At 35.3% G+C, this 22,763-nt stretch overlaps 4 protein-coding genes across 4 annotated transcripts; all 4 read left to right on the forward strand.

The window, feature by feature from the left end:
• Positions 1-274: 274 nt before the first annotated feature.
• Positions 275-4,309, forward strand: LOC112094052. The gene is made up of 10 exons (XM_024174019.1): positions 275-614; positions 1,733-2,096; positions 2,195-2,227; positions 2,363-2,449; positions 2,545-2,600; positions 3,266-3,349; positions 3,623-3,695; positions 3,776-3,831; positions 3,934-4,039; positions 4,205-4,309. The coding sequence occupies exons 2-10, from the start codon at positions 1,752-1,754 to the stop codon at positions 4,307-4,309; spliced, it is 945 nt and encodes a 314-aa protein (XP_024029787.1). The 5' UTR covers positions 275-614; positions 1,733-1,751.
• On the forward strand, positions 4,211-13,813 carry LOC21395118. The gene is made up of 29 exons (XM_024173997.1): positions 4,211-4,273; positions 4,508-4,594; positions 4,842-4,892; positions 5,354-5,486; positions 5,655-5,716; positions 5,789-5,917; positions 6,209-6,299; positions 6,413-6,447; positions 6,715-6,790; positions 6,877-7,059; positions 7,225-7,383; positions 7,518-7,539; positions 7,637-7,751; positions 7,844-7,963; positions 8,263-8,574; positions 8,678-8,787; positions 8,988-9,168; positions 9,297-9,405; positions 9,524-9,618; positions 9,781-9,879; positions 10,507-10,573; positions 10,963-11,048; positions 11,133-11,414; positions 11,516-11,677; positions 11,922-12,036; positions 12,172-12,385; positions 12,475-12,663; positions 12,993-13,313; positions 13,410-13,813. Exons 3-29 carry the CDS (start codon positions 4,851-4,853, stop codon positions 13,693-13,695), a joined length of 3,795 nt encoding a protein of 1,264 aa, XP_024029765.1. The 5' UTR covers positions 4,211-4,273; positions 4,508-4,594; positions 4,842-4,850; the 3' UTR covers positions 13,696-13,813.
• Positions 13,814-15,345: 1,532 nt separating this feature from the next.
• Positions 15,346-19,271, forward strand: LOC21395119 (protein DEFECTIVE IN MERISTEM SILENCING 3). Its single transcript, XM_024173998.1, has 8 exons — positions 15,346-15,442; positions 16,330-16,476; positions 16,685-16,799; positions 17,175-17,412; positions 17,693-17,884; positions 18,039-18,359; positions 18,527-18,743; positions 18,942-19,271. The coding sequence occupies exons 1-8, from the start codon at positions 15,422-15,424 to the stop codon at positions 18,993-18,995; spliced, it is 1,305 nt and encodes a 434-aa protein (XP_024029766.1). The 5' UTR covers positions 15,346-15,421; the 3' UTR covers positions 18,996-19,271.
• Positions 19,272-19,745: 474 nt separating this feature from the next.
• On the forward strand, positions 19,746-21,060 carry LOC21395120. The gene is made up of 2 exons (XM_010110957.2): positions 19,746-19,840; positions 20,472-21,060. The coding sequence occupies exon 2, from the start codon at positions 20,499-20,501 to the stop codon at positions 20,883-20,885; it is 387 nt and encodes a 128-aa protein (XP_010109259.1). The 5' UTR covers positions 19,746-19,840; positions 20,472-20,498; the 3' UTR covers positions 20,886-21,060.
• Positions 21,061-22,763: the final 1,703 nt, after the last annotated feature.

A 22,763-nucleotide genomic window follows, 5' to 3' on the forward strand; every position in this document is an offset into this window, starting at 1 on the left:
AATTTTAAATTCAAATTAACAAAGTAAACGGGATTTGTTCGCTTCAATTATTTACTATAATTGTACTATTTACTTCGCTCTCCCTCCAATAAATCAAAAGAAAAGGAAAGGGCGGAGCCACTTGTCCTCATTAATTACCGGCCCAGTCCAATCCATTCCATCCAGCCCAACCCATCCATAACCCGCTGTACCGTTGTACGGAAGAAGTGATCCGATTCCCATCGAAAAAAAGTACCCGTTTCTCTTCCGAGCATTTCTTCGGGAGCAAGGAAGACGTTGAACCTCGAGCGGAAAAAAAAAAAAGAAAAAAAAAAGACGTTGAACAGGACTGGCGCTGGTCTTCTTTACTAGTTCCTCCCCAACCAATCTGCTCCTGCCACGTGCCTCTCTCACACACAAAAGCACCTCTGCGTAACCATACTTTCCCTTTCCCTTTCCCTTTCCCATTTTCCTTTTTATGCCTTATAATTCCCCCACACTTCCTCTCACTCTTACTAAAAACCAGCTAAACTCCAAACGTCGCTCTCTCTCTCTCTCTCTCTCTCTCTCTCAAATCTCCGAGAGAGTTACTTGGGTTTCTCCTTTTCTGCGACAAGCTCTCGCTTTTCTTGTAGGTACGTCGATCAAAACACCATTTTTGTTCGTCTTCATCGGCAAGTACAATTTCCGTCAAAATGGGAGAAAGTGACGCACACATTGTTTCGTTTATGTAATTCTCCGAGTGAGCATACCGGAATTACGCAGGCTTGTTTTTTTTTTATATTTTTAAGTTAAGGTGATTTGAGTAATGACATTTGAGTTAAGTTTGAGTTATAATTTGAGTTTGAGTTATAATTTGATGGAAGTTGTAACTTGAGTTTGTGTTTATATATATTTATAGGATATTTGATTAGATGATTCAAATCATGTGATTCGAACCATTTTTTATTTACGTGAATTTTTTGTAAAAGAAAATACTGTAGCGAACCACGAATCATGATTCGAATCAGAGAACGAATTCCTCTATCAAACATCATGATTCGAATTTAGAATCTTTTTAAGTTTGTATTTGAATGATCAAAATTTAAATTTGTATTTAAATTAAAAATTTTAATAAGATATGTGAGTGATGTTTTATTCGTCTTTTTGTTGTGAATGTATAGAAAAAAATCATCTAAATTAAAATTATAACGAAAAAGTTATGATATTTTAAAAATAGAAAAAATATTGTTTATTAATTTGAGTTCGAGTTTATGAACTCGAGTTGAAAGAGAAATTTGAACTCGAGTTTAGTTTTAAACTTGAGTTCAAACTCAAATTTTATAAAAGAACGTGAACTTAATAAAGTTGTAACTCGAGTTTAAATTTTTTCTGAATTTCGTTTCAAAGGAACAACCCCGCAGAGATTTGCAGAACCAAACTTGTACACATTTTTCTTTTTCTATCTTTTTCTTCGATTGAATATCTTAGCATTTCACGTTGAGTTGTATAATCGATCTTGTATGCGTTGTTTTATCCTTTTCCTGGATGTTTTGGTGTTGTATTTACTACGTAGTTTTATTGTTTGTTCTCTGCGTTTATGGTGGCTGATTGTTTTTGTTTCAAAAGATTTTGGTGGTAGTTTTCCCGTGTTTTACTCTCTTCATTGTTCACGTTAGATTCTTAAGCTCTCAAATGGATCATTGTTGTTATTATCTGGTTTTTCTGTCATTGTTTTGGGATTTTGAGTAGTTTGTATTAAAATTTACTACAGGTTTTGATATTTTCTGGGTATGGAGTCAGCGTCGCGTCAGCGTGGAATGAAGAGGCAGCTGGTTGAGATCAGTAAGGGTGGTGACGAGGTTTATAGGTTCAAGATATTACTGCCGAATGGAACGAGTATAGGATTGAATGTGCGCGATCCTGGTCCTGAAATGCCATTTGATGATTTCATCAATTTGGTGAAAGAAGAATACTTTCGGGTTCTGCGACACTCTGGATCCATGAAGCAAAAAAGGAGTGTGAACTGGAAAGTTGGTTCTCTAGATTTTCAAGATGCCAATGATGTGAAGCTAGAAAGAAGCATATTTAACTTCAGGAGCTTCAAACCACACAAGTGTTACATTTTAAGGCTTCATGTGAGTGTAATAAGCATGGATTTCTGTTAATGAGAGTGTCGTGTTATGATATCTGGTTTGCTTATTATGTTTTTGCTTGGTTTGCTTCTGCATTATAGGATGGCAGTGGCGAATCTAGTGAAATTTTTGAGGTTAGAACTCAGTTTGATTGTATCTTACCTTGATTCTTAGAAGAATACTACAATTACTTTGTTTCATCCTTTAATCTGATTATGCATTATCAAGAGTTTGTCTTTAGTTTCACTTTCTATTTGCTTGACATGCAGAATATGTGGGATTTGACCCCTGATACTGAGTTGTTAAGGGAGCTACCAGAAGAATATACATTTGAGACCGCTCTTGCTGATTTGATAGTAAGTCATTTGGTGAAGATGAAAAAATAGAATTTATTAGCCTGCTTAATTATGTTTCCAGTAAAGTACTTACAATTCTGCTGTTCATTTACCAGGACAATTCTTTACAAGCAGTGTGGTCAAACCATAAAAATGATCGAAGACTTGTCAGGTATGATGTAATGTGATATGCATAGATACATAGTTTGGTTATGTTGGTTACTGTCTTTTTCTTTTTCTTTTTTGTTTTTTTGAAAAAAATTGGTTCGTCATATTTGAATGTTATTGGATCTATTCCTTGATTTTCACTTTTTGTAACTATTATACTAGAAGGGCAGAGTTTGAACTGCTATGGCTTGTGTTTCAGTAGGCTTGTAAGACTAGCAAGTTGAGCATATATCTCTGCTATTGTTTCTCTGATTCTCTCGACATATTTCCACTGTAGAAGATCTAAGATAGAAACGAAGCTTGTTGGCACAGATGGGTTCCCTTTTCGGAGCATACTTAATTATTTCAAATCAGGCTCTGTTTTCTCATTGTCTTGCTTGTTTTAGAATTAACTAGCAATGGAAGATAGTAATATCATGTGGTACTGAAAAGTTCTTGAAGATTTGACATTGTGGGTGTAGAAGTGGTTATTAATTCTTATGATGTGCTTACCAAATTGATATTTCAAGACCTCTATTATTTGCTGATAACTTTTTCAGGTTTAATTTTCAAGTCCATCATGACTGTTGTTTGGTTTATGTGCTTTCTCTTCCTTGGCCGCCCCATATATTTTCTTTGATCTTAGAGTCTGCCTCTGAGGTTTATGCCACTTTGTTGTTAAATTTTCAGGCTGGATGTTTCAGAGGATAGGATTTCAATCTTTGATACTGGCCCTGGTATGGATGGAAGCGATGAAAATTCTATAGTAAAGTGGTATGCCCTAGCAGCCGCTCCCTTTGCTTTTTTTTTTTTTCCCCTCTTACCTTTTAATTTTTACATATTTTAAATTATGTAATTCGCCTCAAATCTAGAATCATAACTGCAAGGTGATAGTCAAATTTTGCTATAGGTTTGGCGAGATCATTGAAAAAATTGTCCATTTCTCAAGATGTGCGATTTCTTGAAAAGAATGTATATTAATAACGAGGCCTTGAGAAATCAATCATGTTTCTTAATTTAAATAGTGTCTCCTAACATTTTATTTAGGGGAAAAATGGGTGCCTCGCTTCATAGAGCTTCAAAGGCACAAGCTATAGGAGGTAAACCTCCATACCTAAAGGTAAATAATTGATTTTTTCTTATTTTGATTGTGTTATTTCGTTTTAAGTGTGTTTTGAGCTGGCTGCTGTAATTATGCAGCCTTTTTTTGGCATGTTTGGATATGGAGGACCTATTGCATCTATGCATTTAGGGAGGTATGAGTATGTTCCCAGTTATGTTTTTGTCCCACTTCCCTCCTGTCTATATTTACTAATCACTCACTAACACTCATTTTAATTTTTTTCCCCCACTGCAAGGTATGCCAGAGTTTCATCAAAAACAAAGAAATCCACCAAGGTGTATATTCTACATCTTGAGAGAGAGGCCTTACTCAGCAATTCTGGTTCGGAACATACTTGGAAGGTAATGGTAATGGAAGAGAAAAGCACAAGCAGTAGTCCTTTTAAGAGTAAATTCTCTTTTCTGCTTTTGTTAGATTACCCTTCATTTTTCTTTTGGACGAAGTTAGGAACTACTCAATGGTTCATTGTCTTTGAAGCAGACGCTAACTATGCCTTTTCATTTTAGACTGGTGGTGGTATTAGAAAACCTTTGCAAGAGGAAATTGTGGAAACACGTCAAGGAAGCTTTACAAAGGTAGAGTATTGCATCCATTTGACGGCTACCAAGTGATTATTAGTGTCTGCGATTCGTTTTGAAATTAACATTTTACCTTTTTGCTACTAGAAATTGCCGAGAGTTTTTAATTCATTTGATATTCTTTTTCCCCGGCTACATTGAGTACGTGCATTGATGTGCCTTTGCTTCTTTTGTTTTTGTGAACCTGAACTAGTTCGTATTTCTTTGGTCCTGGAAAAAAAAACTTGACAGGTTGAAATTTTTGAACCTAAGACAAAAAGTTTGGACATACCTCAACTCCGATGCTGGCTAAAGGATATATACTTCCCATATATTCAGGTTTGCTCTTTTTTCTTTTTTGTTGTTGTTGTTGTCATACATGTCTCGTGGTGCTCGCCTTTGCACGGAGGTAGTATAGTTTTTTTTTTCCTAATTATTTGATGATAAGTTTGCATGGTGTGGTTTTTGAGTTTGATAAGCACCAAAAGTGCATTATTTTTTCTTGAATATTTTACGAACAGGGATTTTTCTCTTCTGCAATATTCTTGGTTTTACATTCTATGTATTATTTACCTTGGCCTTGCAGTGTGACGAGATGTCCAACACAGGGAAGACCATCACGCCAGTAGAGTTTGAGGTTTATTATCTTCTCCATTATTTTCTATACAGTATCTCATGTTTTTATCTTAGATTTCCTCACATGGTTTCTGTTTATTTAGATATTGCTGGTTAATGCCTTGAAATCTATTGAAATGATAGAAATTTGTATCAAATTATATATGGAATTCTGCGTGGTTCTCCATGCTCTGCATGCAAGCCCCATGTAGTTCTAACTACAACGAGCCTTGAAAAATGGAGGAAAGATATAACATAAAATGAAATAAAAAAAGCATGCTCTCATATGTCTGTGTATTCCGTTTAGATCTAAGCAAGTTTTGGATCGTACAATCTTATGTGTGATTTTACGAGCACCTTTTGATTATGAGATTTATATCCTTTGCGTTGTATTCAGTTCTTTGGCTTTAGAAATCATACTTGAAAATGCAAATTGCCGTCTACAACTCTTTCAAGTATATGTGTTTATTGTATTATTCCCAGGTCAATGGCATTAATTTGGCTGAAATTGAAGGTGGGGAGGTTGCAACTACGAACTTGCATTCTTGTAATGGGCCTGACTTTGTTTTACAGCTTCATTTCTCCTTGAAGCAAGCCAGTGTTACCAAAAGTCCAGGTAAATGACTATGACTTCTTCATGAACTTATGTCTTATTTTTTTCACGGGAAATGAGATTTTCAATACTCCACTTCTCTTCAAAGTTGTTTGTGACTACGAGTTTTGTTGCTTTTAGCTAAATGTCAACTTCCAGTGCTCTTTTGTTACTCAATTTGAAATATTTCAGGTTCACGGTTGTATCGAGAAGCCAATGCACGGCTGAAATTTGTTTATTTCCCTGTTGTTGAGGTAAGATTAGCATGAATAGATCTCCTTCTATTACATATATAGTTCAGAGATTTAGAATATTGTATGTTTCAGGGAAAAGAGAGTATGGAGAAGATTTTGGAGAAGCTAAAAGCTGATGGACATGAAATCACAGATATATACAATACCTTTAGCCGTGTTTCAGTTCGGCGGCTTGGCCGTCTCCTTCCAGATGCTCGCTGGGTAAAGTGCTCTTTTTTTTTTTTTTCCATATGTAATGACCTCTTGAGCGCACCTTTCATGAAACCTTGTGAAGTTAAGAGCCATTTATGGACCCATGTTAAATTCAAGTCATTGCTTGAAGAGCAGAAAAACCTGACATACTTATCGTTCCTAACTTGTGCGTTGCATGAAATACACATGTTGACGTATAGCTAATGTCAATTTGTAGATTTGTCTATTTGCACACCAATAATTATCTTGAAATTATTTGGTAATTTCCTTAATTTCATTGTCTTCTTAACCTTTCTACAGGCATCACTTCCCTTCATGGACTTGAGGCACAAGAAGGGAAGTAAGGCTCAGATATTGAAGACTTGTTGTGCTCGAGTTAAATGCTTCATTGGTAGGCTGGTGCTTCTTTTTTATTTTTTAATTTTATTTTTTAAAGTTTTCTAGAGTTGCTGTATGTCTGCTCTTCATCATGCAAACATTGATAAAAATTTGTTTTGGTTGCAGATATTGATGCCGGCATCAATCCAACACCATCTAAGGCAAGTCTTAATGTTATTCTTCTTTTTCTATAAAGAATATTAGAGAAAATCTCTCTCCCACTCGTCCTTTTTGGTTTGCTACTCATTCTCAAGTCAGAGTTCTGATTTTGAATGGAGTAGAACTGTTAAACGAATAATTTATTTTGTGTACAAATGAAGCTAAGAAAATACAAATATGCAGTCTGGAAAATTTTTTGGGTATAATTTAATCAATTTGGTTAGTGCACCTCTAATACAGTTACTAAGAAAGTGCATTATCGCGCGCAGACGGATCTAGCACACCAGAATCCTTTTGCCATTGCTCTGAGGAACTTTGGCAATAACACAAACGAGAATGAAAAAGGTTTCTTCTGAGTTTTGTCCATTCGACATAGGTATATATATTTTTTATTTTAAATTTTTCTCTATCTAATTTTGTTTAGTTTAAAGGAATAGATATCGAAGTTTATAGGGATGGAAAGTTGTTGAGTTCTTCGCAAGTCGAAAAGGACTATCAAGATTGGATTCTTCAGATGCACATGCAGTACGATGAAGAAGTTGATCACGGGGAAGATCAACCAGTTCTTATTGTTAGCCCTGCAAAAGGAAAAGAAGTGGGCATTTCATCTGATGGTATGCATGAAAGGATAATCATCTTGATTTCCAAACTTTGCATCAAATGATTTGTTTCTGTTCAATTATATTAATTCTCAATTTTCTTACCGGATTTTTGACTTTCAATTCAATTTTATCTGGTGCTAGTCAATCATTGTTTATTGTTTCATTGTCAAATCCTAGTTATGAGAGTTCATAAAGTTCTTAAGAGGAAAGGAGTAACCTGGAAATCTGGCCAGAAAATAAAAATTTTGAAGGGAGCATGTGCTGGTGTTCACAAAAATAATGTCTATGCAACACTAGAATACTTTTTGCTTGGAGGTTTCGAAGGTGATGCGGGTGGTAAGTATCCTCGTAAGTACTTTTTATTATTCCTTGGTAACATTCAAACTGGTGTTGGGCAATGCAAAAATTTTGGTGAAGTTAAATATCCTGATGTTTTTTTTTTTTTTTGTTTCCCATGCCATTTTCAATAGGAGAAGCTCGGATTATATGCAGGTAGGTTTTCATTCGTGTACTCTAATTTTGAGTCTCTTCTTGATTACTCAAGTAATTTATAGTGATATATGTTGTATATTGCTTTTGGTGTGAAAAGGCCACTTGGTACATCGGATGAGAATGGGTGCATTCTTTCTGAACATAACGGGAAGACTAGTCTGGATAAGCAAAGCTCCTTGTCCATTCCTGTCAGTGTTATTGATGCCGAAAAGGTTTCCAATATACTTCTTTTTTGTGGCTCTTTGCCTTATGGAATAACGAGAAAACTTTTTAATATGCTTAACATCTGAGCTGTTAATCACAGTGCATACCTCTTGAAGCTACCGAGTGGAATCAGTTAGTGGAGAAGCACCGACAGAAATGTCCTTCTACAATTGACTTGCTAAGTACGAAAGAATATCAAGAATTGGAGATTGGGGGGGAGGTTAGCATTTTTTTTCAGTATTTTTCATTTTACTATTAATGCAAGGTATTTGTTTGATTTGTTCCCAACTTGCATACGGGAAATGGATTTTGAAATTTAAATGTTAGGATTGAGAAATGATTTCATTTTGAAATACGGAAGAAAGGAACCTTGAAAAAGGCGGAATGGTTTTTTTGTTTCTTGTTTTTGTTTCTTGTTTTGATTTGTTTTGTTTTATTTGTTTTTTTTTCCCTTCTGTATATCTACTTAAGGCGAGAAATCAGAAACTATCAAGTTTATGATGGTGTCTATTTTTGCAGGAACTGCCTGCGATTGTTACTGCAGGAAAAGCTTCTCCCAAGGAAATTGTGGCTGTTGTACGTCCTGCCAATTATGGACCTCAGAGTGACCATTTGCAACAGAAATATATTTCTAAATGTAAAACAGAAATGTTGTTGGAAGTAAAGTTCAATGGCGCAAACAAAGATGTTGGAAATGGGGATCACCTTTGTTCATGGCGGGTCACGCCTTCTTCACATAAAGGAATCCATGGTTTATATGTCTTTTCACTTGGACGCAAGTTCTCAAACTTGTTTCAAAAAGTGGGCTTCTATACATTTTCATTCTCTCTTGTAAGTGGTGCCCCCAGACTCTTTACTTGTGTCCTTTGAAAATCGTAGGGTTGTAATATGTTTCTCATCATGTGATATGTTGCGTGGTCATTTCATTCATCAGACTGATTCAAGTTGCAAAAATTTTGTCAAAAAAGTTAATGTCAAGGCCTCTTCTGAGATCAGAAAGTGGAAAGTCTTAAGCAATAACCGGAGTTTACCCTATAGCTTCAGGTACCTTACTTTTAAGATTAAAGTGTTTAGTTAATTTTTTTTCTAGAGTACGTTTATTATGTGAACGTAAACCACAGGTCTTTATTAAATGAATATGCACTGTCCCTTTTAAGTTTCTTGTATTTTCTGCAGTCATATCTGCTTGATATACATTTTCTCTCTTAATGTCAGCTTATTCATTTAGTGGTCTTTTATGACAGGGTTGGTTCCTTTTCTGGGCCTCCTATTGTTGTTGCATGTTATGACATTTATGACAATCATACTCGATTTACATCTACTCCTCAAGTTCAAGTCAAGATCCAAGCAAAAGAGGGCATCCTTTTCCATGTAAAAGATTTTAAGCCCCGAGTTTCATATTCTGGAATGGAACTGAGAGTTAAGGTATGGTTTACATACGTTATCTTGTTTCCTTGTATTTGTCGCAAGTCATTTCTGCTGCCATTTCCATCAATATGGAATTTGCGTTAGGCCTGTATAAGTGCATCTGTCAAGTTTTTGTTTGTTCTCAGGACTTGCTGATTCAAAGTAGTGAATTGGACAAGATTCGGCCAGGATATGGAGCCACTTTGGTCATATCTAGTTCGGATAAGCTATTCTCTGCTTCCATACCTTGTCATGGTATTGTATTAACTTCTTGCAGACATAAAAAAAAAAGAAGAGAGTTTACATGTCTTGCTATTTAGCATGATTATTCTTTTTACATACTTTTATTTACTTTTTTCTTTCTGTGTATCAGTTAACCCTGGATGTATAGAAGTTGTTAAGACGCGACCATCAATTTTGGCTAACCAACTGATTCCGGGTTGCATTATTAAAGAGCTTAAATTAGAGGTATATCAATCTGTCTGGCTATTTACGTAACAATTCAAAGACTTGTACATGATGAGTTTGTTGTTGACTGCTTTTGAAACGTTTTGCTGGTTAACTGATTGATAGTGACTGCAATTGTTGGTAAAATGGCAAAAATCTAATTCCATGTTCTTCTTTCTCCAGATGTTTGATGGACATGGCAATCATGTAATGGAAGGCTCTGAAGTTCAATTGAATTTGGAGGGTTTTGAGATACTAGATCAACTAGGATTGAATCGTAAGGTCAGATTCATTATAAATTTTCTCACGCAATTATGCTGTTACAAAGAAATTTTAAAACCGCAATTTAGAGGTTTCTTGAAGATTTATTATTTATTTCTTTGTTATTATTTTTCATAACTTCTCTATACATTAGAAAATAAGCACGACGATACGAGTCTTGTTATTAAAATGTGGCTTTGTTGTACTCGGTTAACATAGCTGTCTGAAATCTGAATGGTTTTTGGTTATCACTTCTTTCTTTCCCTTTTTTTCTTCCAGTTCCCAGTTTAAAAAAAAAAAAAATCTCCAAGTGTCTTTTCATTACTTTCTAGGGAGCTGTAAATTATGCTTATATATCAATTAAATTGCAACTATAGTCAATAATGTACTTTAGTTATCATGGTTATTCTGTTTAGAAATGGCACCTTTGCTGTTTTGATCCGCTAAGATGATATCATAGGTATTTTGTTTCCTTAGTTAACAGCTTGTGTATTTGTTTGATGCTAAGCAGAAACATCCAATTCATTATGTTTTCTTGGAAGGAATTAAGTGTCATTACTTTTTTCTTTTTCTTTATTCTTTTTTTGCGCAAAGATTTTGATTATTAAGGCAAGTAGCGTATCTCCTGAAGAGAAATTTTCAATATAGGTGGATGATTGTGGTGGCATCAACCTTAATGGCATCCTGAAAGTTACTGCTGGTTATGGAGCAAATGGTATGCACACTTTCTGGAAAGTTTGAGACATGGGTTTTGTGAAGGTTATTAGTATCATCATATACGTATTCTTGTTACAGTAGCAAATAGTGTGCGTTATACGTGTCTGCTTCAATTAAATGAATACAAACTTTTATGTTTGTTTGCATGTGTAAATATTTTTCACATTTATATGTGCAACTCTTGCTGTGCATTTTTCCTTTAGCATCATCATTATGTGAATTCTCAATCACATATGAAACGACTAAGCAAAAGCTTGAGAATATCCCTCATTAATGAGTAAATAGCTAAGTCCTCGATATTTTATTTCCATTTCTATTCATTTACATGTCGTATGTTTTTTACGATACTTATTCATCTCGATTTCTAATTACCTGTTCCATATGCAGTCTCATTCTCTGTATCATCAGACAATAAAGTTTTAATCAAGCAAGAATTCAAAATTGAGAGAAGGGAACTGAGACTGGTATCAAAGGTGAAGCCCTTGTTCTCTCTTTCCATTTCAGTAAATTATTATCATTTTATCATATGTTGAAAAAAATTACATGATTGCTATTAGGTACCTGATGTTCTTATGGCCGGTTCTATCCTTGGAAATATGGTTTTTGAAATTGTCAACTCTGAGGGTGATGTTGACGAAACTATCCATGATGAAGATAAAATTGGCCAATCAAATTTGCTAACAATTAAGTCTGATTTGGATGGTATGATGGAGTCTGTCCGGTATACTTTCAAGCATGGGCGATGCACTGTTCCTGTTATTCCCGTACCTCAGAGAGAGGGAAGCTTTTGTTTCTCAGCTTGCCATTCTCGTCATTCAAATCTGAAACTGCTTGTAAAGGTTCGAATAGCTTTGCTGAAGCATGAAGCACATTATTTTTTGCTTTTTCCTAGTTACCTTATTGCCTAGTTTTGGTGATAATTGTCAAACTCCATGTGCAGGTTCCTTTGGTGAAGCCCGCGATGCCAATGGTTACTCCAAAACTGGAGTATGGGAAGATTCAATCTACTCCTTCAGATGGAAAAATATTGCTTCTACAGGACTCATCTTCTCCTACGCAAGTAGAAAATAAAATTATCATGTCTATTGAGAATAAGAAAAAGGTACAAAAATATATCTCATCTTTAAATTACTCTAAAAAGTAGAAGCACATGCAGTTTATACCTTGGCATGGTCTAAACTTGTAGTTCGTTTAATATTAAACTCGAGATCCGTCCATTTACTGATTTTGAGTTCCTCAGTTTACGATGTATCCTTGAAATAATTAGTTCTGACTTTCACGGGATTTAGGAAGGATTTGATCTTCCACGTCGCTGATGTTTGATTTTGAGCTCTCTGTTACTGCAGAGACTTGAACATGACCTGCTTTGCATGGGTGTGTCAATCGGAACATTGGAACGAACACTCGGTTTGCTTAAAGAGGAGAAGGAAAAACTTGAGCAAATGGTGAAAGAGTTGCAAGGTTCTGACTAACTAGCACATCTACTGCCTTTCAATATTATCTGTTTGGCACTATTGTAAAAAGAAAAAAAAAAAAAAAACCCTAGCTAAAAATAATGAAATATCAATAAATATTGTTTCATTTTGTCATATTCAGAGTCTACCAGTGTTTGTCTAGTGGATTTCCAAAATTGCTTTTGCACTAAAGTGGAACTGACAGAGGAGATAGAAAAGATGGGTAATTCTGCCGCTGCCGCTCTCTGCAAGATCTCTAGAAGAGTTCCATTCCAAGAGCAACAGAATGATTTCATGAAAGATATAATAGGAGTGGTTGCTCTCCTTGGTAGAGTCAATTCCAGTCAGCTTAGCAGGTCAAACACCTCACGTCTTTTTCCCATTTTTCCCAATTAAAGATTGTCTATTCTCTTCTGTCTTAACTTGTCTTTGTGTCTGTCTGTAGGATATTGTCAGAATACTTGGGCCTAGATCAAATGCTTGCAGTCGTCACTAGATCTTTTGAGGCTGCAAATGTTCTTCAGAAGTATAAACAGAATGAAGGTGATTGTAGCGATGCTCGTCTTGCAGAGGGAGTTGCACTTTTGAAATCCATAAAGGATCGCTTTACTGTTTTTTGCCTTGAAGACATAAGGTAAATCTTGTAGCTTCCTGACCATAGTTTATCAATTTACAAACATGAATATTTGTCAGTGTTATATATATGGTTTTTCTTAGTTGAAGGATCAGGGCAATCCTATATTGTAACATATTGAAGAAGTGGGCATGTAATATAACATTTATTGTTTATAACATTAATGACTTGGTTTACCATATTCTTATCGTTACACCTTCCAAATTTACGTCCCTCACTTTTACATGTTACGTAGAGCATGTCCTTCATTAAGGAACGAAGCATTTGCCTAAAAGATGACATCCGAAGGAATTTATATAAGCTCATCTCATGTCGTCATTGTTTGGCAGTCCTTACGTAGCTGCGCCCGAGTGTGGTGGCTCTCAGAGAAACCTGCCCTTACCAGTCCCTTTTATACCTGATGGAACCGTCCCAACAGGTTTTCTGGGATTTGCAGTGAATATGATTGATTTAGACGTTGATCAGCTGCAAATAAAGACCACGTCAGGCCATGGACTTCGCGAGACATTATTCTACGGTCTTTTTGGTCAGCTCCAAGTTTATCGGACAAGGGACGAGATGTTAGCTGCGCGTGCTTGTATAAAACATGGTGCCGTTTCTCTAGATGGTGGAATTTTGAAAGAAAACAGCGGGGTCACTTTTGGAACCAGGTATCTCTCTCTCTCTCTCTCTCTCTCTCTTCTTCCTACTGTTTAATGCCTGAAAGTTTGGTCTTACAATGACGTTTTGTGGTGATTTCTTTACAGGAATCCCGGAATATGTTTTCAAGTTGTCGCAAGGGAGACCGAGTCTGTTTCTGGAGAAAATGTGAAGCTGCTTGCAGAAAAGAAATCGCAGTTGAGAGAGCTCGAGCAGCGTATTGTGGTGGAAATGAAGACTCGTGAGAAAACAATAAAGAAGTTCAAGAGGATGAAGAGTAAGTATCTCAAGTTAGCGGACGAGATGAATCCTTTACTTGAAGACTTCTATTCGGAGCACGGAATTCAACCAACTCTAACACAAGAAACAGCCGGGGCACGTCGAAGGGATTAAAATTCTGTAATTTGCTGCTATATCACTGCGCTATATCATTGCTTTAAGTACAACATACCATATGTATGTATTTATGGACTTCTATGTATATATGTGTATATATATTTTAAAATATGAAATGAGGATTGTTTGGTTGGGGGATTCGTTCTTTAATTTGAATCATAATTCGTGATTTGTTATAGTATTTTTTTTTATAAAAAATACACGAAAATAAAAAATAATTTTAATCACATGATTTTAATTTATGAATTAAACGTCTTCTTCGAAATATTTGAGAATACATTTATAGAGGTATAGTTATCGTCTTTTTTTTTTTTCCGGATAAAGACGTAAAACGAAATAACTTTTGTTTTTTATGGCGAGTTGCTTTAAAGCTTTTGAAGCTTGTATGTAGAACAAGGCATTAAAAAGCTCGCTCTCGTTTATTATGCTTAAAGAAAAGGGTCTTGCTCGTTTAGCTTATTCTTTTGTTTGGGAAGTCCAGAAAACACCCTTCAAGGGGAGTCGTTTGGATAAACGACATATTTGTTGCAATTAAATATTTTCTTGTCGTCTGAGTTGATATATATATATATATATATATATTTAAATGAAACGTAGTAAGCTTCGGATGAATACGTCTTGATGCAGTGCGGCAAAATATTAAGCCAAAAAGTGAGAGTGAGAGAGAGTAAAAAGCAACTTGAGTGAGTGAGAGTAAAAAGCAACTTGACGTTTCATAAAACGACATATTTTCTTTTTGTTGCAATTAAATATTTTCTTGTCGTCTGAGTTGATATATATATATATATATATATTTAAATGAAACGTAGTAAGCTTCGGATGAATACGTCTTGATGCAGTGCGGCAAAATATTAAGCCAAAAAGTGTGAGTGAGTGAGTAAAAAGCAACTTGACGTTTCATAAAAATTTTATTTTATCGAACCAAATTATGTTGTCATAATGTCATTTCAAAATAAAACGACATCTTTTTCGCAGAGTTTACTATTAGCCAGTTTAGTTTAGTTAGTTAGTTCAAATTTTATTGATTTAAATTTTTTTGTTTGAGCAGAAAAATTTAAATTTTGAGATTTAAATTGTAATTTAAATTGACATATTTAGATATGCAGTTAAAGTTTTAATATAAATGGAGAATACAATTTGAATTTGTGATTGATTGGCGTGAAAAATAAAGAGAGCGTGCATTTTTTTACTGGTTAAAAATGATTTAAAAAGTTAAATTTAAGAGAGAATTAAACTTTTAATTAAACATTTAACTCAGTTTAAATAAAAAATATAATTTAAATTGTGTATTTACTAAATATAAATTTATATTGTGTTTACTGTTGGTTCTGAATTGAATTGAGTTAAACTAATGAAATAATTATGTCTACGAAAAAATGTCGTTTTAATCTGAGTACACTACAGCTGTCAACAGATCAAGTGACATGTCGTACACTGGAACATATCTAACTGACATGTCGTTTTTGACTTTGCCACGACGGAAAAGGCCACCGTACTTCTTAATTAATAGTTATTATCTTAGGGGCTAGTGACTTTATAGCATTGCTCTATATTAATATATTGTCGTTTTTTTAAGGTGACGACGCGTACTCAAAGCGTTCTTGCTCTTGAGCGCAGATTCTCGTTACATATGTTTGCTGACGGACTCTTTATATGGAGTGAAATTCCACCTCAGAACGAGAAAGAGAAACAGAAAGGCAGTAGGTACCGAGTCAACTCGGCAATGTTTCAACCTAACAACCAGGTGAATCCCTCTGAAAAAATTTCCCCCTTTTCTTTCTGTTTGGTTTCCTAGAAACTGTTAGAAATGGCAGAAATTAGAACTTAGACATTCCGGGCTTCATTTTCTTTTTCGTTTTTCTTTTTTTCTTTTTTAATTGCTTTCTTCTTCAACGCCGTCTCTTGGCTACCGAGTTGAGCGTGAGGGGCTTGATAATTTCAATGCATGTCCTTCTTCTCCATTTCCTAGTTATTTAGTGCTGTAATTTTCCAGGAAAACGAATTTCAATCGAGTTATGCCTTAAAAATTTTCTGCGTTTTCTGTTTCGTAAAGGGCTTCGTAAGAGTGCGTTTAGCAAAATTTCCACAATGCACTCCCTGATTTTTCTAATTTTTCTTTCGTATATAGCTCTTGAACCGTGGGCTTTTGAAAAATTTGTCTCTTTTCCTATTTGGTAGTACCGGTGGGAGTTCTCGTTTATTTACGGTAAGGGAAAAAAAAAAAAGAAAGAGTGAAAAAATAAACCTGATAAATGTGCATTCTAGTTTTACTAGGATGTTTTAGAGGGTTTATTAGCAATTAAATTTTTTTTATTGTTATTGTTATTTTATATTTGGCTTTAAGTTCTTGTTATCTCTTGAATTGGGCACTCAACTTTTTTGCGTATTTGTGTGAGATTCAAATTAGAATAAAGTAAAAAGTACTCATGTGTTGCAGAATACTTTATTATTATTATTATTATTTTTGTTTTTTGCTTTTTTTTTTCTTTTTAATATCTGTTTTGCCTATTTAAAATTTTTTTTTCTCGTTATGTTTTGTTTTTTACCAGAATATTATTGTCTTAATTGTATCCCTTGTGTTTATGCTATTGAAGGATATTTGTAAATACTTAAACACCCTTTTCTTCGCAGCTTTCCATTCATGCAAACTCGTTACCAATGCAAGAACCAGCAGCATTGATGCAAGTGGATCCAAATGCAAATAGTGTAGTAGAAGTAAAGGACGATGCACAAAATGGAGGCTTTTCGCAGGCAGAATCAATCATCCACTACTCTAAGGTTGTGCCAAAAATCTGTCTAAAATTTTTAATTATTTTCTTTATCATGCATTTCACATTTGGTTGGTGTTTTGTGTCAGTATTATCATTCGTAGTCGTTATTACTTTTATTTATTTTTTTCTTGAGGTATGAGTCAATTCTAGTAAGTTCTGTTGATCCTCAATTATAGATGAGTTGCATTAACTTTGCAATGATATAATCTTTGCAGAGACTGCAAGACGATCTTCATATGATTGGAATGAAAATTAAACAGCATGAGGACAACATAAAATTTCTGAAGTCCCAGAAGAACAAACTAGACGACTCTATTCTTGATTTGCAAGGTATAGTTCATTCTTCTGTTAATACTTTTTACTGACATGGATTTGGCTGTAATGGGAACCTGTTTTATGAAATTGCCATCGATCCGATGTTTGCATTCTTTGTGTAAATAGCAGCACTTGCTGTTAATTTTCAGCTTCTAACATGGATTCCCAGGTAGAGAGTTAATGATGAAGTTCGTGGAAGTTAGAAACTCAAATAACTAATTTTTTACTTGATATCTGAACTTACATAAAGGTTTGAAGGAACTACGAGGTTTATGTATTTATTTATTGTTTTAAGAAATCCATTTAAAAAACTCTATTTCACTTTACGAACTTTTCTCTGTCTTGTGTCTCCTTTTCCTGTAATGTATCTGCTCAAAAGTTTCCTTTCAGTTGCTTTGGGCAAGTACCATTCCTCCAGCGCAACTACGATTGAGAATGAGGACCCTTCCCACCGTCAAAGTGAGGAAGAAATACACGAACAGATTACACAGCAAGAAAAATCTGCTGCAGGCATTTTATGCCAGCTTAAAGCTCGTCATAGTTCTCAGGCTTCTCATCTCACGTTGGCCAAGGATGTGCTGGGTATTGTTGCCACACTTGGCAAAGTTGGTGATGATAATCTTAGTAGGTAAGATGACTTTGCATTTTCTTGTATCTTCTTTTCCTGGTTGGAGAATCATGCATTTCTCTCAATCCTGGTATCAGCTGCATTATGTTATTGTTTGTGGAACTTTACTTAATACTGACGATTATGAAATGAAAGGGTCTTTTTTTTTTATTTTTTATTTTAAATATATCTATGGATATTCGGGGCAGTTGCTTATAACTGTCCATGAGGTACATTGATATGTCGTAGAGGGACACCCTTGATTTGTTACTTGACGTGTTTTTCTGAATTTGAAATGCAGACTTTTCTCAGAGTACTTAGGAATGGAGAATATGTTGGCAATTGTCTGCAAGACTTATGAAGGTGTCAAAGCTCTCGAAATATATGACAAAGAGGGCTGCATAAATAAGGGTTCTGGTCTTCATGGGCTTGGTGCTTCTATCGGAAGGGCTTTGGAAGGAAGATTTATTGTCGTTTGTCTTGAAAATTTAAGGCATGAGTCTAAAGCACCGCCTTTGTAAAGGCAATCTCTGTTACTATCATTTCAGCCAAAAAAATAAAATAAAATCTCTCTTAGTATCAATTTATAAGATTTGGTATTTTGGTTGTGCACTTAGAATTGTTATTTCTTTTTTTTTTTTCCACAGACCATATGCTGGTGACTTTGTACCTGATGACCCTCAAAGGAGACTTGATCTTTTAAAGCCAAGATTAGCTAACGGAGAGTGTCCCCCTGGCTTTCTTGGCTTTGCTGTAAATATGATTAATGTGGACACTACAAATTTATTTTGTGTCACATCCAGTGGGCACGGCCTTAGAGAGACTCTGTTTTACTTTCTTTTCTCTCGCTTACAAGTGTATAAAACAAGGGCGGAAATGCTAAACGCACTGCCGTGTATAAGCGATGGAGCCCTTTCTTTAGACGGAGGAATGATTAGGGCTACTGGTGTCTTCTCCCTTGGACTTCGGTAAGAACCCCGTCAACAACAATGAAATCAAATTTATTCTAGCTTACATCTCACGTTCAAATGCTATCTCTACTTGCTTGGTCGATAGAATTTCATGAATTGTGGTCATTGTTTTATTACATAGGCTTCTGTTGGTTCATCTTGTTCTGAAAACCTATCTGATGTAGGCAAGACGTTGATGTGAGATTTCCCAAAGCATCACTGGCCTCGAGCCTTCCTGAAACCTATAAGAAGCAAATCCAGGAGTTGAAATGGAAGAAAGAAAAGATGATGGAAGATATCAAGAGAGAACGAGCATTACTGGACAATGCAAAGTTCAAATTTGATAGGAAGAAGCAAGAGTTTCTCAAGTTCCTTGCAGAAAGTTCATCATATGCATCTCAGGTAAGTTTTTATAAACTTCTTCTCGGTCAACATTCTATTTCTTTGTAAGGTACCTGTTTTGTGTGTTCAATTACTGGAAACCAATGAAAGTTTATCCCCCAGATGAACACAAAGACTACTTCCCTTGATTTGTTGATCTTGAGAATTCTCTTTTTTTTTTTTTTTGGCTGAGTTTCTTATCTGTTTGTACAATGGCAGCACCAAATGCATGCGGCGCAAGGTAGAGTGACCCCAAGATCAAATGTGGCATAAACAACAATCTTGGAAGTTTAGGAGGATTTTTTTTTCTTTTTTTTTTCCCCCTTTCTTTTCTTGTTCAAGCAGAAAACTGTATGAAAGGGTGATTGGAGAGGATTGGATTAGAAGCTATTCATTTTTCTGAGTGAAGTGAGACTGAGAGGATATTTTAACGCTTCTTCATGTTTAGCTTCTGCAGAAAGCGGATGGCGACCCTTTAAAAACTGCAATGCTTGTGGATGAATTCTACTGTATATCCTTCCACCGGAAAGAAGATTGATTTTCTACTTATTTTGTGCTCTGCATTTCTTTGGATACTGTTTTGCACCCTTTTTATTTTTTATTTTTACGTTTTTTATTTTTATTTTTTTTTGGCATTTAGCCATTTACATAATGGAGGCAATCGAACGCACACAGACTCTTACCTTCTTGGAAGTGGAAATGCAAAGTAATCTCTTAAAGAAAAAGAGGAAAACTAAAATAATAATATAAATGATAAGGAGCTTTTTAATTAGAAAAAATAAAAAATAGAAAATAAGATATCATGACTCAAAAGGTTTCTGTCTGCAATTGTTAGAAAGGAAGCAGAGAGAAAAATCACATAACAAGTCCGAAAATAATGGATTTATTAATCACTTTTCTTAAAAAATAAAAATAAAAAAACTAATAAGGGAGGAAATGTTAACGTGGCACAACATAATTGGGTCTTTGCAAACGTCTTACCGTGCACCTTTGCACACCAGATGGAGAGTGTGAAGTGGATTATCTTTCTATCTTAGCTCCTCGTTTGCACATTTCGGCTGCCGCCGCCGCCAGCACCACCTTCGGTATTCGGCTTTCGCCATTAATTTTCCTTCTCGGTCAGTCCCCACTCTCTCTTTCTCTTCCATTGAACCCTTTTATCTCTGTTTTCGTCTTCGATTTTTCCGATGTTTTAGCGAGTTTTGTGTTTGTTCTTTTTACGTTCTTCGAAAAGCTAAGATTTTGATTCCTCCGCACGCAAGAATTAAGGCTCAATTTGTTTGTTGCGTTTAAACTCATAGTTTTAATTTAAACAACCAAACGGGCCCTTAGTTCTTCTATCTGTCAAAATGAGGATCCTCATTTTTGCTAACTAGTATGTTATATAGCTGCTATCACGGTGGCAAAAGAAAAGAGAGTACCTTTATTTTGATTGAAGATTTTCAATGGATGAATAGATACAGATATTACTTTCATTTGGAACCCGCTTTCTTGTTGAAGTTTGATACTTGATTCTTCTTCGATTATATTCTCTTTTGCCCTTATTTACATTTTTCCATTAAAGCTAAATTGATCTGTTGTTGGAAGGGCTATTATGATTTTATTGATACTTGATTCTTCTTCGATTATATTTTCTTTTGCCCTTATTTGCATTTTTCTATTGAAGCTAAATTGATCTGTTGTTGAAAGGGCTATTATGATTTTATTGACAATTTTTATATATTTCTATTGTTGTGTTTGGTTTGCTAGTGACCCTTTAGAGGGTGAAGTTCAGCAATGGCAGGGAAAGCTGCAAAATCCGCTGTAAAGGCGATTGGGGAGTACCAGTACCCGTGGCGTGAGAAGTTGGTGAAGTACAAGGATGAGTTGTCCAAAGGGGTTTGGGGTTACTGGCACTTGGGGGCATGGAAGCCGCTCGGCATTAGTGCGCGTCAACGAGCCAGGCTTCGCAAGGAGGTCCTTTTAGCTGGGGAAGATTGGCCTTATGATCCGGAGAGGAAGGAGATGAGGACAAAGAGGAAAGGGCACAAGGTCGACAAGATAGCTGCAGAGAAGCGGGAGAACACCGCGAGGTTGATGGAAAAGATGCCAGAGATGTTGCTTGCGTACAAGAAGCGTAGGTGGGAGAAGAAGATGAAGGAAGATGACAAGGACAAAACTTGAATTTTGGTCATTGCAGTTGAATTGAAACTTTGTAGTGGAGGAAAATTTTTGTTTGTAGTTTCATGAACTTGGTATTTGCTCTGCCTTGGTTTTGTGTTTGATAATAATCATATTTGTAGAAACACTTGTTTTCACAAGATGTAAAATTCAACAAGATCGTTTCCATTTAGTAGCATTTCTATTGTGAAAACTGCATAATCGAATTGCTAGTTTACTTTTGGTAATAGAGGCCTATATCAGCTTGGAAGTGGATTTATTAAACTCCCGCATGTTAAATGTTGCCTTATCCATGGCCAGTGCGCTTTGTTGGCCGGATCCTTAGCATCTCTGTTTTGTGTATGTGCAAAAGATTTTCTACATTCTTAAATGACTTAAAACAAAGTTTTACAGATTGATTTTGTTTTGATTTGAGGCATTTTCAAATTGGCCTGTCAATCTGTTTTGTTATTTGAAGCGCAGTGCTGTTGTTGTAGATAAACCTTTTACTGGAGTAGTACTATAAGAGCCATAGAAGATTGAGGAATTTCTATTTCTGTTCCTTCAGATGATATTCTGAATCAGTTTATATACATTTAGAAGATCAAAAAGACCATTAGACGAGTAATTGCATCCATTGTCAGTGTGTCTCTATTTCTATGAAAATTAGAAAGAAATAGGAAGGAGTTGAGGATATGTTTGCTTGGTGGGGAAGGCACAAAGCTATGGGTAAAAGGACTTACTTTACACCTAACGTGTAAATATAAGAGGTGATACTGTTTTTAGTTCAAAACTCTATCTCGCACAGTCATAACTAAGCATTTGGACTCCAAGGCTCCCAAAGATACGAGATTCTTCTTCAAATTGGGCACGTACTGAACTTCCGTCAGAACCCTTGTTGATCCATCGTGATTCTTCAGCCGGATTGAACCTATCCCTATTGTATTACAGGGGCTATCATTGCCCAAATAAACAACTTCACCATTTAGTTCTTCGAAATTGAAGAACCACTCCCGGACGGAAGACATATGATAGGTACAACCCGAATCCAAAATCCACTCGTCAGAATGGGATGTCGAAGATGAAGCAACCAACGATAGTTCTACATCATCACTATCACACTCGGTTACATATGCATCTGAAACAACGTTTCCTTTCTTCTTCAGCTTCGGACAATCTTTCTTCCAGTGCCCTTTCTCATGACAAAAGGCATACTCATTTTTTCCAAGTATGGCCTTCGAACGAGATCTCCCTCTTCTTGCATGCTTTCCCTGCTGCTGGTGTAATACCTGAGATTTAATTAAGCCTTAAGCCAATAATAAATAAATTTAGTAAATTAAAATCATGCATCACATTTACCATTTACCTAAAAGTTATTTGTTGGCATTATATTTTATTATTATAGCTATCATATGATTTTATTAAACTTATAGCTTTGCTAATCGAGTTTTCAGTTTTAATGTGCAGTGCAACTAGCTCGATGTGGGAACTCAATGTGCTAAACTTATGAAGAAAAATGATATTTATTATGATTATTTAATATGATATTTTACCTCTATTATGATTGATTTAATGATGAATCATTATTTTATATTTTTATTATATGGTTTTATGTAAATGTGTTGAGGACTTATTTATTATTTTGAGTTTTTGGTGAGAGGAGTCTATGTTAGCAAATTAAGTGAACTTTAGGCACTTAATTGAAGAAGAAAAATAGATACTTTAGAGCTGATTTTATGAGGATAGGATAGCTATTAAAGACTTAGAAAAACCTAGGCACTTGTTCTATTATAAGGCCACTTTACTTTTGTTTAGTTTCAATCAAGTTTAGGCTTCCTTTTTGGGTCTATTTCAGCAAAAAAACCCTAGAACTCCGACCATAGCACTTTCTTCTCTCTTCTC

This window comes from Morus notabilis, unplaced genomic scaffold (assembly GCF_000414095.1).
Source record: "Morus notabilis unplaced genomic scaffold, ASM41409v2 Scaffold879, whole genome shotgun sequence".
NCBI lineage: Eukaryota > Viridiplantae > Streptophyta > Magnoliopsida > Rosales > Moraceae > Morus > Morus notabilis.

Bases quoted from the DNA above. Each gene is read 5' to 3' on its own strand.
- LOC21395120 (XM_010110957.2), top strand. From the start codon at position 20,499: ATGGCAGGGAAAGCTGCAAAATCCGCTGTAAAGGCGATTGGGGAGTAC.
- LOC21395119 (XM_024173998.1), top strand. From the start codon at position 15,422: ATGTTTCAACCTAACAACCAG. The intron at 17,413-17,692 runs GTAAGATGACTT...TTTGAAATGCAG, and splicing joins GGTGATGATAATCTTAGTAG to ACTTTTCTCAGAGTACTTAG. The intron at 17,885-18,038 runs GCATGAGTCTAA...TTTTTTCCACAG, and splicing joins GTTTGTCTTGAAAATTTAAG to ACCATATGCTGGTGACTTTG.
- LOC21395118 (XM_024173997.1), top strand. From the start codon at position 4,851: ATGTCCAACACAGGGAAGACCATCACGCCAGTAGAGTTTGAG. The intron at 5,487-5,654 runs GTAAATGACTAT...GAAATATTTCAG, and splicing joins CAGTGTTACCAAAAGTCCAG to GTTCACGGTTGTATCGAGAA. The intron at 7,752-7,843 runs GTTTCCAATATA...TGTTAATCACAG, and splicing joins GTGTTATTGATGCCGAAAAG to TGCATACCTCTTGAAGCTAC.
- LOC112094052 (XM_024174019.1), top strand. From the start codon at position 1,752: ATGGAGTCAGCGTCGCGTCAGCGTGGAATGAAGAGGCAGCTGGTTGAG. The intron at 2,097-2,194 runs GTGAGTGTAATA...TCTGCATTATAG, and splicing joins GTTACATTTTAAGGCTTCAT to GATGGCAGTGGCGAATCTAG. The intron at 3,832-3,933 runs GTATGAGTATGT...CCCCACTGCAAG, and splicing joins GCATCTATGCATTTAGGGAG to GTATGCCAGAGTTTCATCAA.